Raw genomic sequence first — 14,254 nt, forward strand, 5'->3', positions numbered from 1 at the left:
AAGAATAACTCCCATATGCCGTGCAACACCTCGATAGCCACACTCAGTGATTTGTGTGTGTTACCTGCCGTAATCTTTCACTAGGGATGAGCACGCGTGGGTCTGGGAGGGGTGCTTGGAGTCAGGACACGGAGCACCAGGACTTACTGCCAAATCTCTGGCACCAAAACCCATGCTCCCTATGCCACCTATCAGGATGCACCCTTAAAGCACTTTTAAGATGCGTTTTGGAAAGAGCCATTTGTTGGCGTGCATTTGTCTTCACCACCACCCCAAACATAGCTGCCCAATATTCAGATGAAAATGCCCCCCGTCGGCTGGGTGCAGCGGTTCACGCCTGTAATCCCAGCACTTTGGGAGGTCAAGGTGGGCGGATCATGAGGTCAGGAGATCGAGACCATCCTGGCTAATGCAGTGAAACCCCATCTCTATTAAAAATACAAAAAAATTAGCCAGGCGTGGTGGCGGCGCCTGTAGTCCCAGCTACTCAGGAGGCTGAGGCAGGAGAATCGCTTGAACCCGGGAGGCGGAGCTTGCAATGAGCTAAGATGGCGCCACCGCACTCCAGCCTGGGCCACTGATCGAGACTCCGTCTCAAACAAAAAAAAAAAAAAAAGAAAGAAAGAAAACGCCCCCCGTCTTTCCAACAGGCTTTCAAATACAAGTCTGACATAAAAGACAAATCACGGCATCACCAACACCAATGGCTAAGATGTACAGTGTATACACTCCCCACGACTTTCACAGGCATCCTCTCCTGCAAGCCTGGTCACGTCACCGCCCTCTGCTGCAGGCTCCCTCCCCATCCCACGGAGCCAGTGTGCCTCTGGCTGGCCTGAGTAGGGAGAAAGCAGTGGCCTTTCCTGAAGCCTTGAGTTCTCATGGAGCCCTCCCTGGCTAGAGAGGAGAAGAAGGCTTCCAGGGAATGAGGAGAAGCGGCCCCCTGCATCCTGCTCCTGCACTTTTCCTTCCTTCCAGCATTCTTCGCTACCGCATCTCCACCCGTTGGGCCCATAAACCGTGGGTCCTGTTGTCTCTGGGCCACTTTGGCCTCCCCTTCCTCAGCACATCTCCTGGGCAAGTGCAGCCATCTGCCTTGGGATGTAGCCACGAACCTCCTCCTTGGAGCCAATCCTCCTGAATGTTTGAACTGAGCTTCCAGGCAGCAGAATGTTCCCTCCCGCCTCCTGCCGCCCCTGTGGTCCTGCCCGTTCCCCACACGGGCTCTGCTGCTCCTGCCTGTCAAACCCGGTGGAGGAAGGAGAAAAACACTTTTCACATCCTGTTCACCAACTGATGAGCCTTCTGGAAACCCAATAACAAAGCGTACCTAACTAAATCATCATTATTTACACATGCAGCCCGATTGAGGACATTTAGTCATGTAATTAAGTACCTAATTATGCTGAAAATGCAATTATATGATTTTTTAAATGAATTAAGTCCTCCAGAGAAGTGGTAAAGATTAGCATGCAGCATCTGTCTGGGGAGCAGCGACCTCGAAGGGCACCTAAATGTGACTCCAAGCTGCACAGGGGCCAACTGGTCTGAACCCAGATCACATGTGTGAGCACACACGGGCCCACACAGGCTCACACATAGAGGATGCCAACTTCACCTCTGTGTCTCCAGGACTATACACAGGTCTGCTGCACACCAGGAACTTAATAAATGACAGTCATTAATGTCATTGGAAGCATAATGTATATCTATGGAGCGACTATTGAGCGACTTAGAGAATCTTAGGGAGGTTTTTTATCCAGCATCTGAGAAGCAGGTGTGTAGAGAAAGAAAAAAAAAAAAATGAGAGAAGGATCAGCCAGGACATGTCAGAGGATATTTTAAGAAACATCACGCATTCATTCAGATGCTAGAGCAAAAAAACAAAACAGTCAGTGTCTTCTAGGAGCTCAAAACTTAGTGCAGAGTCGGCCGGGCCTGGTGGCTGACACCTGTAATCCCAGCGCTTTGGGAGGCCGAGGCGGGTGGATCACCTGAGGTCAGGTATTTGAGACCAGCCTGACCAACATGGAGAAACCCCATCTCTAAAAATACAGAATTTAGCCAGGTGTGGTGGCACATGCCTGTGATGTCAACTACTCAGGAGGCTGAGGGAGGAGAATCGCTTGAATCCGGGAGGCAGAGGTTGCAGTGAGCCAAGATCGTGCCACTGCACTCCAGCCTGGGCAACAAGAGTGAAAATCCATCTGAAAAAAAAATTAGTGCAGAGACAGAGAAAGCATCTTAATGGTGATATGAACAGGTTGTTCTGCAAACTACAGCCTGTAGGCTAAATGCAACCTGTGGCCTGGTTTTGTACAGTCAGGTAAGCTAAGAATGATTTTTACCTCTTTAAGGTGTTTCCTCACTTCTACCCCATGCAACTCAGGTTCCAAAACCATAGTATTAATCACTCACTGTACATCTAAAACTCCAGTGGGGGGTTCAGAGTGATCATTGCGTCCAGGAGCCAAACCTCATATTTCTTTATAAATATGGAAACAAAACGGTGGAGCCAAATTGTTGATGAAAGAAAGATTCATTATATCTTGGAAAAGGAAGCCAATGACGTGGATAAGGATGAAGAGGTTGAAGATGGCCACAGGAATTGTCAGAGGAGATGGAGAAAGATGAGGCCAAGAGGAGAAACTGAGTCTCCACACTTCAGTGTAGGGTTTCCCTCCATGAGGCCAAAATCCAAGCGAAAACCCAGAGCCTCCCCTCAGATAATCCTGGCAGGGGACTCTCAATGAGTGTAGGAAGTGAGAGGAACCTTTCCAGTGTCTCTAGGAAACTGTTTACACTGGTGACCCTTGAAAGGACAGCTGAGTAGCACACCAATAACAAACTCAGGCAGCTCGAGAAGCGAAGTCTGTGGCCAGCAGCGCTGTGACTCCAAATGCCCAGCCTCTGACCTACTCCCTGAGAGGTCAGAACTTCCCTTCATTTCCACCTGCAGAAGCAAGGGACTGGGGGTGAACCATGGACTGAAGCCACAGCCCACTTTCTCAACCTGCAATTGCAGCCCAGGGAAAGGGTGGGAGGAGCTGTGGTCACTGAAGGCACTATCTCTTTTCCACAACATGCATGTCTTTCTTGGAAATGAAAATGGCTACTTGGAGCATCTCCTGACCAGGTTAGGCAAAGGATGTGTGGACACAAGACTCAGAGGGCCATTCAGAGAAGGTAGCCATGGTCCTACTATCCAACAACAGCCTGATGCCAGCTCACGGGAGACACTGCCAAGCAGGTGCAGGCACCCAGCAGGAACCTGGAGCAAGGCAGGCAGGTCATGGTGGCAGGAAAGGACCTTGACAGACCTTCTAGTTGGCGACTTTGAAGATTCTGCAAGACAATAGCCAGTTCTGAAGATTCATCCTCATTTCTTCACTGTAAAAGTAACACGTTTTTTGTAGATGACTTGGAAAACACAGACAACCATATATTAGAAGAAAACAAAACCACTCCTAACCCATCTACTACTTAAAAGCCAGTGCTTAACATTTGACATGTATTTCCTTTCATTCCTTTCTCTTAAGACTTTTGTGGAATATTTCTCATCATTTCTATTTAGAGGGTCTTGTTTTCTTCACTTAACGTCATAACCTAAGCATTCCCGGCTGTCACTAAGTTCACGTGCACCCCTTCCCTAACTGCATAATACTGGGTCATATGTGGGTATCATAATTTACATAACCAATGCCCAAATATGGAACATTTAGATTGTTGTAATTTTTCATTTTAGACTGCACTGCAATCTACTTTCCTGAGCCCAGACTTTTGTTCCTCTTCCAGATTGTTTCTCTAGGATCAATTCCTAGAAGTGGATTGCTTGATTCTCAGAGTGATATATATGCCAAATAGTGCACCAGAGTATTAAAGGTACTTGTTCCTAAGAATTCCATTTTGACATATTGACCATCAGAATAATTAACGTTCAAATAACTTGACCTATGTCAGGCACTGTGTACCACAGACTAGCTTACAATGAGGCTACATGGTTGTGCCACCGGGTTTTACATGTGAAGAAACCGTGGTTTGCAGTGAGATGAGATTGCGCCATTGCACTCCAACCTGGGCAACATAGCAAAAACTTCACCAAAGAAAAAAAAAAAAAAAGAAAGGAAAAGGGAAAGGGAAAGGAAAAGAAAGAAAAAGAAAAGCTACATAGCATTCCTCAAAATGGTCTGACCATGAGTGTCGCCACTGAGGTGCCACTCCCTAATCCCTCACCTGTCTGTGCCATGCCTGGCAAGTGTGCTGACTTCACAGCGGGGCAGCCAGATGCCTGGCCCTGAGCCTGGCAGATGGGTGGGCCCAGGAGCACGGTGTGCAGGATTACACACCCTCACTCTCCTCAGGGAGGTGTCTGGATGGAGCTGAGGCTGGAAATAGGTGTGTCCAGGGTGTTCTGCACTCCAGCCACCTCTGGTGGAACTTGGAGCTGGCAAGTCAAGCAGACACTGATTGGGATACACGGGCCTTCCTGGCTCCTCAGGACATCTGCACACAGCCATTTCCTTTGCCATTTTGGTGCCCCAAACACCTGTTTTTGGAGAAGCATTTCCCTGCTGCCTCACTGGAGCTCAGCTATCCTTAAATCAATCAGCAGTGGTCTAGTAGGTGGATCAGCTGGGAACACGTGCTTAATTTTCCAACAACAAGGCCAAGAAGACTGCAGTCTCAGGAGCTATAGAGCAGAAGGGCATGTGCATGGACCAGACCCTGGCACAAGGGCCCCAAATCCCCAAACCCAGCACCAGGCATGGGGGCAGGCAGGGGACAGGCAGAAGGAATAGATTCTCAGAGTCCTCCACTGTGCCCAGTCCCCATCTCTGTCAGGGTGGGGTTCTTGCGAGACTGGATGCTGACTCACTCTCAGATGGCATCTCCCGCTTCTCCCCTCAGCTTCAGTTCCTTTTTTTTTTTTTTTTTTTTTTTTTGAGACGGAGTCTGGCTCTGTCGCCCGGGCTGGAGTGCAGTGGCCGGATCTCAGCTCACTGCAAGCTCCGCCTCCCGGGTTCATGCCATTCTCCTGCCTCAGCCTCCCGAGTACCTGGGACTATAGGCGCCCGCCACCTCGCCCGGCTAGTTTTTTGTATTTTTTAGTAGAGACGGGGTTTCACCGTGTTAGCCAGGATGGTCTCGATCTCCTGACCTCGTGATCCGCCTGTCTCGGCCTCCCAAAGTGCTGGGATTACAGGCTTGAGCCACCGCGCCCGGCCCCAGTTCCCTCTTAAGGACTCTATTCTCTTTCCGCTGTGAAGATCCCTCAGCGTGATGCAGATGCAGGGGCAAGTCAGAGGTTACAGGGCGGGGGCTGCCCTTCTAGTGGGCTGAAGCCACCAACTGTTCAGGGCAGCTTTCTGCTTCTAGAAAGAACACATTGTTTCGGCTCCTTTCAGCAATCTGGGCATTGTCTTAACCCTGAGCTTCTTCAATTGCCTGCTGACCCCAGACACCCTCTCCAGTTCCTACCCATCTTCAGCAGCCAGATGCTGACCGAGCCCCAGGAACTTCCCAGACATAAGAGCCACTAGAATCACCTCCTTCCCACTCTTCCTGCCTCTTTCAAATTTGATTTTCCTAGAAATCTTCCAGCAGGGTGTGTCCGCTGGGGGTCAGGCTGGGGGAATTGTGGTTCTGCTTTCCTTCAATCTATGCCATGAGTAAAGAAAGATATTTGTGACCAGGTGAGGTGGCTCACACCTGTAATCCCAGCACTTTGGGAGACCAAGGCGGGCAGATCACGTGAAGTCAGGAGTTCAAGACCAGTCTGGCCAACATGGCGAAAAACCCATCTCTACTGAAAATACAAAAATTAGACAGACATGGTGGCAGGTGCCTGTAATCCCAGCTACTCAGGAGACTGAGGCAGTGAGAATCACTTGAACCCGTTGGGCAGAGGTTGCACCACTGCACTCCAACCTGGGTGACAAAGCAAGATTCTGTCTCCAAAAAAAAGGATATTTGCTGCTTTCCTGATAAATTACAAATGCTGCACCATCCACAGCTGACAAGTTCCTCTCCCCAGTGGTGGACAAGGGTAACTCCACCTTGCTCAGCCAGCCTTTTATCCCCAGATTCTTCCTCCTTCAGGGTGCCTTGCTGATTTCTGCTGTTGTCAGCATCCTGGACTTAGGAGTCAATGGTTCCGCTTTTCCATATTGTCGCCTCACAATGAAGAAAAAACACTCTTTCCTTTTACTTAGATATTGTAGCTCAACTGAGGCAGATTGGTTACGGTGTTGAAGTAAGGTTCTGTTTAAATTTTTTTTAAGGCTTAGGGGGAATAACAGGGAAATCTATACAGAGAGAACCCTGGAACCAGACATTTCAAGTTCTAAGTCACGGCAGCCTCACTTTCTTTCCAGTTCCCCTCCTGGGAGCACATCCCAAAAGCAAATGACTAGGTTTGAAAAGTTCTGCAGTAAGACTCCAAGATGTATGTAAGGAACAGATGCCCTTTGCTGACTCTGCCTTCTGAGTGTTGCGCCTCTGCTTCACCCCAATTTACTGACATAGGAATGACTGTCTTCTCCAGGGCAGAGAGGCCACATCTCCTCCACACCCACCCTTGCAGGCCTCCAGACTTCCATCCAGATGGTGCAGTGCAGCCTGCACGGGTCCAATCCTGTCATCCATGTGGTGTTTTGGTACCGTAGCCACAGATAAGACCCGATAAGGTTTAGGAGGAGGAAAGCACTGCTGATACTCTTATATAGGGTGTCAAAGCAGTACAGCTAAATTGCATAGCACCTTGGCAGCCCTGGGGATTGTTGGGGGACTGTTTGTAAGGTCACCCATATGGACCTTCAGGGCAATCATATTGACCGTGAGACTTTCAGACACGTTCTGAACAGGCAGGTCAAGTTCACATCAACCTCACCTGTGTATTCCATCTGCAAGACCAGATGAATGCACATGTGCTTTCTGCACAGATGGGAAGGGTGGCCATGCCTGAGAGTGAAGGCAGATTGAAGACCTCATAGCATATATCCAGCAAGTCCCTGAAGCCCATGGTGATCAGGCATCCAGGAAGGCTCTCCACCCAACCCAGAAACTTACTGACCACTCTATCATCACGGCCTTCCCTTCATGTATCTCTCCCACCACCATGCCCATTACCACACTGGCACTGCCCACCCGCCATCTCAGGACAGACTTGGGGCCACCTCTTCCAGGAAGCCTTTCCTGAGGACACTGAAGATCTGTGGGCAGATCTTCAGAGAGCAACCTTTTCCCAACTTACCCACATGCATTTGTCCTTGTCGGTTACACAGCGTGCTCCTGACGGCAGGAGCTTGGCCTTAATGATAGAGCACATAGCTGGAGTGTAGGAGGTGCTACGAAAGGTTTGCTGAAGGAAAGAATGAACCAGCACAATGATGAGCACCCCCACTGCCATAGAATCCTAGGGTCCTGGGGCTCAGTCTCACGGTTGTGTCTCCACAAGTCTCCCGAGCACCTCGTCAATGCTCATTTTGATGCTTCATCACACAGAGACTGTGGGCAATCTGACTTTTGCACCTCCCCAGCCAAGTCAGATGCTTCCTGGGGACACACACCACGTTCTCCTCTTCCCTGCAACTCTAGGGCTGAATAAATGCTAACTGTTCAGCCAACACCAACTGGCTTCTAGGAGAAATGGATGGGTGGGTAATAAGCTATTCATTTGTTTCTTGGGGGCACTTAATTCTGAGACCCTAGAGTCTGTACACTGCATCTTTTCCGGAAGCAATAATAGCCAGCCATCGAGGGCAAGTAAATGCATTTGACCTTTCCTACCAAAAAGAAAAGTTAGCTCATGTACTTCAACTCTCATCTGATTTCTACTTCACTCGTGCAAGGACACTGAGGAATGTAGAGCAGGAAGAAAACCCACAGTGCTAGCTGCGAAGCATTTTCCATACCCCCAAAGGTTACTGTCCCTTCCCCCATAGCTGTCCGGCTCTTGAACCCCAAATCAGACTTGCACAAAGCCTTGCTGCTTCAGCGTGCTTGGTAAATTGACTTTTTCTTTTTTTTTTGAGAGGGATTCTCGCTCTGTCACCCAGCCTAGAGCGCAATGTTGCGATCTCAGCTCACTACAACCTCGACCTCCCAGGTTCAAGTGATTCTCCTGCCTTAGCCTCCAGAGTAGCTGGGATTGCAGGCACCCACCACCATGCCCAACTAATTTTTGTATTTTAGTAGAGACGGGGTTTCACCATGTTGGTCAGGCTGGCCTTGAACTCCTGACCTAAGATGTTCCACCCACCTCAGCCTCCCAAAGTTGGGATTACAGGTGTGAGTCACTGCACCCGGCCTGGCAAATTGACTTTTCTAACCAGGCCCGTAAGTTCCTCTCAGTTGAACACTGGGTAACTGGCACAGCACCTGGCCAACTGTCAAGCAGTCGACGCTGCCATTGCTGCGGCATCACTGTCACCAACCAGGTTTGTCATTGCAGGACGTCTCCAAGTCCCCCATGAAAAACCTACATTTCCCGTCATGATGTTGAGGCTGAGATCATCTTCCTCCTCCCAGAGCACTTGGGGGTTCTAGTCTGAAGCCATCCTCACTCTCACTCCCCTCCTTCAAGCCCTCACCCTGTGCCTGAATTCTTCCTTCTTTGCTGGACCAGATGGACAGTGGAAGACAGGGGAACTCTTTCAACAACGCCTATGGCGGAGGGGAGCCATGGGAGTTGGGCACGGAAATGTAATTGGGCATGGAAATGTAAAGACCAGCCCATGCGGGAAAAGAAAAATAACTTTTTAGCACAGTGTCACCTGAAAATGCAAGAGAAGAGAGGCTCTTGGTGGCAACAGAGGAGCGTGACTTCCATCCTCAGGGCTAGCACCTGACCCCTGCTCTCCATCCACATCAGAAAAACACTGCCCCCTGAGAATCTATTGCAGCTGAGGTCCTTCACCCCAGTAGCTGCACTCAAGCTGCCAACTGAAGCAGAGAGCACTGCCCGCACTTCAGGGTTGTGCATGTGTGCCCCGCTGCCTCCAGGGGTGGCTGCCTTCCGCCAGAGAATAGACAGCTGACATCCTGAGGACATAGAGAGTTGGTAGGGATGACTGCAGCCAATGACAAATTCTCTGGATGAAAAACCATTCCCAGCTCCACAAAGATGAACATAGTGAAGGCTGCAGTTTAGTTGGTTCATGGTTCCCCAGAAGGCTTTCAAACATTCAGCAGTTGTCATTCAGTGCCAGGCACCCAGTACAAAGCTGAGTATAGAGTTGTGAGCAACACAAGCCGGAACATGTGAGCTTCCTGTCTGGCAGGGGTGTTGCAGGGGCAGCAGGGGACCTTGCAACCTGGAGGAGGGCTAGAAGAAAAAAAGTAGGATGCTTGGGTCTTCCCCAAAAATGAGTCCTCTCATGTCTGTCCAATCGCTGTGCTGGGGAATTGTCTATTTCTGATACCAGACCCAAGTTTGGCCATAATTAACACCTTACTCTGCCATAAACGCACCCCGAAGGCTGCCTGCAGATCACCCTCATCCTAGTTGCTGAGCTCAGCATGAACCTAATCCCAACCTCAGAAGTATCCCTCAGCTCCGGCAAGGGGCAGGCTTTCATTCCAGGCCCCTTAAGCTGGATGCAGACAACCACCTACTTTCTGGGCAGGACCTGAGCTCACTCAGCCAGCCTTCTCCAAAGACCTGATATCACTGATGCTAGCTGAATGAGCACAGGGCAAGGGAGTGCATGGAGGGGGACTCTCACCCCGCCATCTCCAGAAGATTCCAGAGCCTTGGAGCCGAGGATGGCAAGCAGACACTGGGGAGAAAGCTGAGAAGTGGGAAGAGCTGCCTTAGATGCTGAGCTCGCTGCCTGGAATGCTTTGTGCAGCAAAGTCCTATTTGTCCTTAAAGGACCAAGCCTGATGTCACCGCTTCCAGAAGCCCTCCTTACACCAGCACTTCCCAGCCTACAGCATGCGTCAGAATCTACTATAGTAATTACTGGGACCCAGTCCTAGTGTTTTTCTTCAGTAGGTCTGGGCTGGGGCCTGAGAATTTCTATTTCTAACAGGCTCCCAGAGGATGCTGTGCGTTCAGAGACTATGCTTTGAGAACCACTGTCTCACAGCATCTGTACCTTCCCAGACAGCCTCGAGCTTCCTCTCTATGCTGACAATGATCTACTACTATAGGGCAGGCAGCTCTGGTCAGGCTGAAGTGCCACTTTCCTGGAGTCTGTCACATCAGGAGACATGTGTAAATCAAGATCCACACACTTGGAGGACGTGGGGCATGGAGGGAGTAGTTCCAGCTGAGGGACTTTCCTGCCCACCATGCTCCTCAGTGGGCATGAGCATGGAGGGAGCCCACATTGGGAGGCCCAAGTGGCAATGCCCCGGAGGTCTCAGGCCCCACCTGTCCCCCAGCCTGGCCAGCCTGCTGAAAGTGTGTATAGTCTCCCAGTATACAGATGTGGGTACAAGGTCCCTAATGCAAGAAATGCACTCCAAGTCGTTCAAGCCAAATGGAAAGCAGCTTACCAAGGCTCTCCACCTGGCAGTGCGCTGCAAGACGAAACACACAGATTCAAAGCTGCCAGGGCTTCAAATCAGTGACTTCTGACTCTCAAGGTAGCTGTACAAGCCGGGGAAAATAACACTTTTCTGGGACTCAGCTGCCAATTCTGTAAAATGGGGTTAACAATAACTCCCATGGAATGGAACTGTTGGAAGGACTGAGTTGAAATACATTAAATGTCGAGAGCAGAACCTGGCACTTAGTATTAAAGTATTAGTTGTTTTAAAGGAAGAGGAAATAACAGTCTCTTCTAACCCCGATTCTGTTGGATAAACTGTCATAAGAAATGCTGTCTTCACCTGGAAAATTTCTGAGGGCAGTTCTGGGTATTTGAGCTTCTATAACCATCCATGTCTACTTAAGCAAGGTGTTACTCTTTTTTTTTTTTTTTTTTTGAGACGGAGTCTCACTCTATCGCCCAGGCTGGAGTGCAGTGGCCGGATCTTGGCTCACTGCAAGCTCCGCCTCCCGGGTTTACACCATTCTCCTGCCTCAGCCTCCCCAGTAGCTGGCACTACAGGCGCATGCCACCACACCCGGCTAGGTTATTTTGTATATTTTAGTAGAGACGGGCTTTCACTGGGTTAGCCAGGATGGTCTCGATCTCCTGACCTTGTGATCTGCCCGTCTCGGCCTCCCAAAGTGCTGGGATTATAGGCTTCAGCCACCGCGCCCAGCCTATTCTTTCTTTCTGAACTCTGAGGTGCTTGGTGATTGGAAAAATCTAGAAGCCCACCACTAAATCCATTCATTTATATGTGCATATATTTACTCATGCATTCAGTAACTATTTATTGATACCTACTACGTACTACATACTAAATTGGAGGCTGCACTTGTTCACACTGTATAATAAAGTCCAGCACCCACCTGAACTTGCTGTGGTCCTGCTTCAGGTCTTGCTACTGAGAAGCACTGTGAATGCGCCACCCTGCCTGTGACCCTCCACCCTGCCTGGTTCCTGGCTCCCCAGGCCCTGACTCCCGCTGTGTTCACTGGGTCCCTTTGCTGACTCGATGCCTTGTAGTATCTTCTTCCCCACCTCTAAGCTCCTTGCTGGCCCTGGACACCCCTACCTTGGCCCACCTGCTTCCTACTGTGGACCCCTAGCCAGGAGTCTGCTTTCTCCTCACCCACTAGGACTCCTGACACCAGCAGCTGGTTTCTTATAAGAAAGAGGCATCTGGCAGCTGCACTGTGGAGAAAGACCTCACAGCACTATAAGTAAAGTCATTTTCTGAGTGGAAATAACTATTATGAAGCATCCTTCTCTGTTTTATTATGCAGAGCCATTGTAATGGGAACATGGGATTTCCTATGTTAACACTGATATTTCTGTGATCCAATAAATCCTTCTTCACAGTCATCTCCCAGAGGAGAGAAGGCATTCCGTGCAGCAGCTCTAGGAAACATGCAGGTCTCTGATGTCCTAGACATCCCAGCCCTCTTTGGCCAGGCCATTAAGCTGTGAAAAAACGCATTCAGTAACTTGGATAGTGTCATAGACTGGTCCTTCCCACAGGACAGTCAATGGAAAGACCTATGAGGGGGCTTCAGGAATGACTCCTCAGACAGGAGCCCCGGGAAGGGCTTCTCCAAGAGAGAACAACCACTCCAGAGGCAAGAGCACTGGCTAAGTCCTGATCTGACATTGGATGAGCTGTGTGATCATGGGCACATCACATCTCTGAGCCTTGGTGTTCTTCCTGTGACATGGGCCAATAACACCAGGCACCTCATAGGATGGCTGTGAAGACTGCATGATACAGTAGATAGAAGACAACTGAAGCAACACCTGGTGCTATGGTTTGGATGTGGTTCAACCCTGCAAAAGTTCATGTTGAAATTTGATTCCCTATGTGGCGGTGATGGGAGGTGGGACCTGGTGGGAGATATGTGAGTCATAGGGGCAGATCCCTCATGCACAGATTGATACCCCATTGAGGAAGGGAGGGAGTTCTTTCTGTCATGAGATTGGACTAGTTACCTGAGAGCAGGTTGTTATAAAACCAAATTCAGCTTTCCAAACTCTCTTGCTTCCAATATCACCTTGTGGTCTCTTTACAAATGTCTGCTCCCCTTCTGCTTTTTGCCACGAGGGGGAGCAGTATGCAACCCGCACCAGATGCAGCTGCCCAATTTGGACTTCCCAGCCACTAGAACTGTGAGCCAAATAAACCTCTCTTCTTTATAAATTACCCAAGTATTCAGCTATAGCAACACAATATGGACTGAGACCTGGTGTAAGCGTCAGATACTCCACAAACATTCTGTCATAAACACAACAAGAGTCCCTGCCTTCATACACACCACAGATAACTGTTGAGCATCTACCAGGTGCAGGCAACACCCTCAGTACAGGCATACAGCAGAGAACGCGAATGGACCTGGAGTGACCTGCTGGTTCAGGTTCAAACAGTTCCATCCCAGTCAGTGACCAACCAGAACCTGGTTCCTGGTCTGTGCACCCTGCTAAGAGTCGGTGGGTGCACCACACTGCTTCTGTCCACTTGGGCCCATTCACAGAGCTGTTCTCACCTGAAAAAGGATGCAGCTTGGGCCAAGGTGCTGCTAGGCATGGAGAGTTTTCCTGTCTGACCTCAGATTCTTGTCCTCTGTTCACAGGACCTGATCCAGGGGTGACCTCCGCCTCCACCACAATGGACATTACCACCACTGACGGTGAGCTCTCATCGCACAGCCCCACCACAATGTACACTTCTATCACTGCAGGTGAGCTGTCATCACAGAGCCCTTCAAGCAGCCCGGGTGGGGCGCCTGGTGAAAACATCCAGGGAGAAATGACCTAAGGACTTGGGCAGGGGTGGCTGTGGCCATTTTTTCTCTCCTTCAGAGGTGGTTTTGAATGTGAAATGGAGGAGTCTAGCCCTGGGTAAATATATATACATACGTACATCATACATATCTGTGTATATATTGATCAGCCTTCCTCAGGGCTGTTGACTCACAGGAACTCAGGGGCTGGAGAGACAGCAGCTTTGGTGAGGGAGGTTGAGGGTGGAGGTGGGATGAGGGTAGACTGACCAGGCTACTTACACTTCTCCACCATCTCCCTCATCCTGCATTATTTTCCACCCTGGGTCCATGTTCCCCAACCCTCCATCCTCAAGGAAACTTGCGCTTGCCTTTGCCTTGCTCTGAACCCTGAGCAAGTGGCTACCCATGGGTCATGGCTGTGACTGCAAACTGTGTTTCAAAAACAACCAAGTTTGGGAGGTGCTGTGTGCTCTGCGACCTTCTTGGAGATCCACACTTCTCAGCAGCTTATTAATAACTCAGGAAACATGTACAATTTAAAAAGAAAGAAAAAGCAGAGGCAGCAAGTAACCAAAGACACCTGTTGGACTCTGTGTACCCTGGCATTCTCCAACTCATTGCACTGCTGAGCATTTTTTCTTCTTAGATGGTATTATTAACATTATGAAGACATAAGTGTTCCCCTGAAGGCAGTAGGAAGGTTAGGAAATTGTTCTGTAAAGGTGGGACTTGGGAGCAGTTTCAGACTTTCCATATTCTTCAGCAAATAACCTACATTCTAGGCCTCCAAATAAACCTGCATTCTAAGAAAAGACAGAGGCTTGTTCTGCAACTTCAAAGTAAATGCCCAAACTCAAAACAGCCCTGCCCCATGAGACTGCTTTCCCATCACTCTCAAGGCCCTGAGTGATCTGACCCCTCCTCAGCCACCTCACA

The 14,254-nt window shown here is 49.6% G+C and overlaps 2 protein-coding genes across 2 annotated transcripts in view; both read left to right on the forward strand.

The window, feature by feature from the left end:
* Nucleotides 1-13,750, forward strand: part of LOC113225121 — a 34,857-nt gene extending 21,107 nt beyond the window's left edge. Inside the window, exon 2 of the mRNA XM_026456076.1 lies at nt 13,166-13,750. Coding sequence (XP_026311861.1) covers nt 13,166-13,172 — 7 coding nt within the window. The 3' untranslated portion in view covers nt 13,173-13,750. The remainder of the gene's footprint in view (nt 1-13,165) is intronic.
* Nucleotides 13,201-14,254, forward strand: part of GYPC (glycophorin C (Gerbich blood group)) — a 2,816-nt gene continuing 1,762 nt past the window's right edge. The window contains exon 1 of the mRNA XM_026456085.1: nt 13,201-13,273. Within this exon, the coding sequence (XP_026311870.1) occupies nt 13,201-13,273 (73 nt within the window). The remainder of the gene's footprint in view (nt 13,274-14,254) is intronic.

This window comes from Piliocolobus tephrosceles, chromosome 11, assembly GCF_002776525.5.
Source record: "Piliocolobus tephrosceles isolate RC106 chromosome 11, ASM277652v3, whole genome shotgun sequence".
In the NCBI taxonomy this organism is placed as follows: domain Eukaryota; kingdom Metazoa; phylum Chordata; class Mammalia; order Primates; family Cercopithecidae; genus Piliocolobus; species Piliocolobus tephrosceles.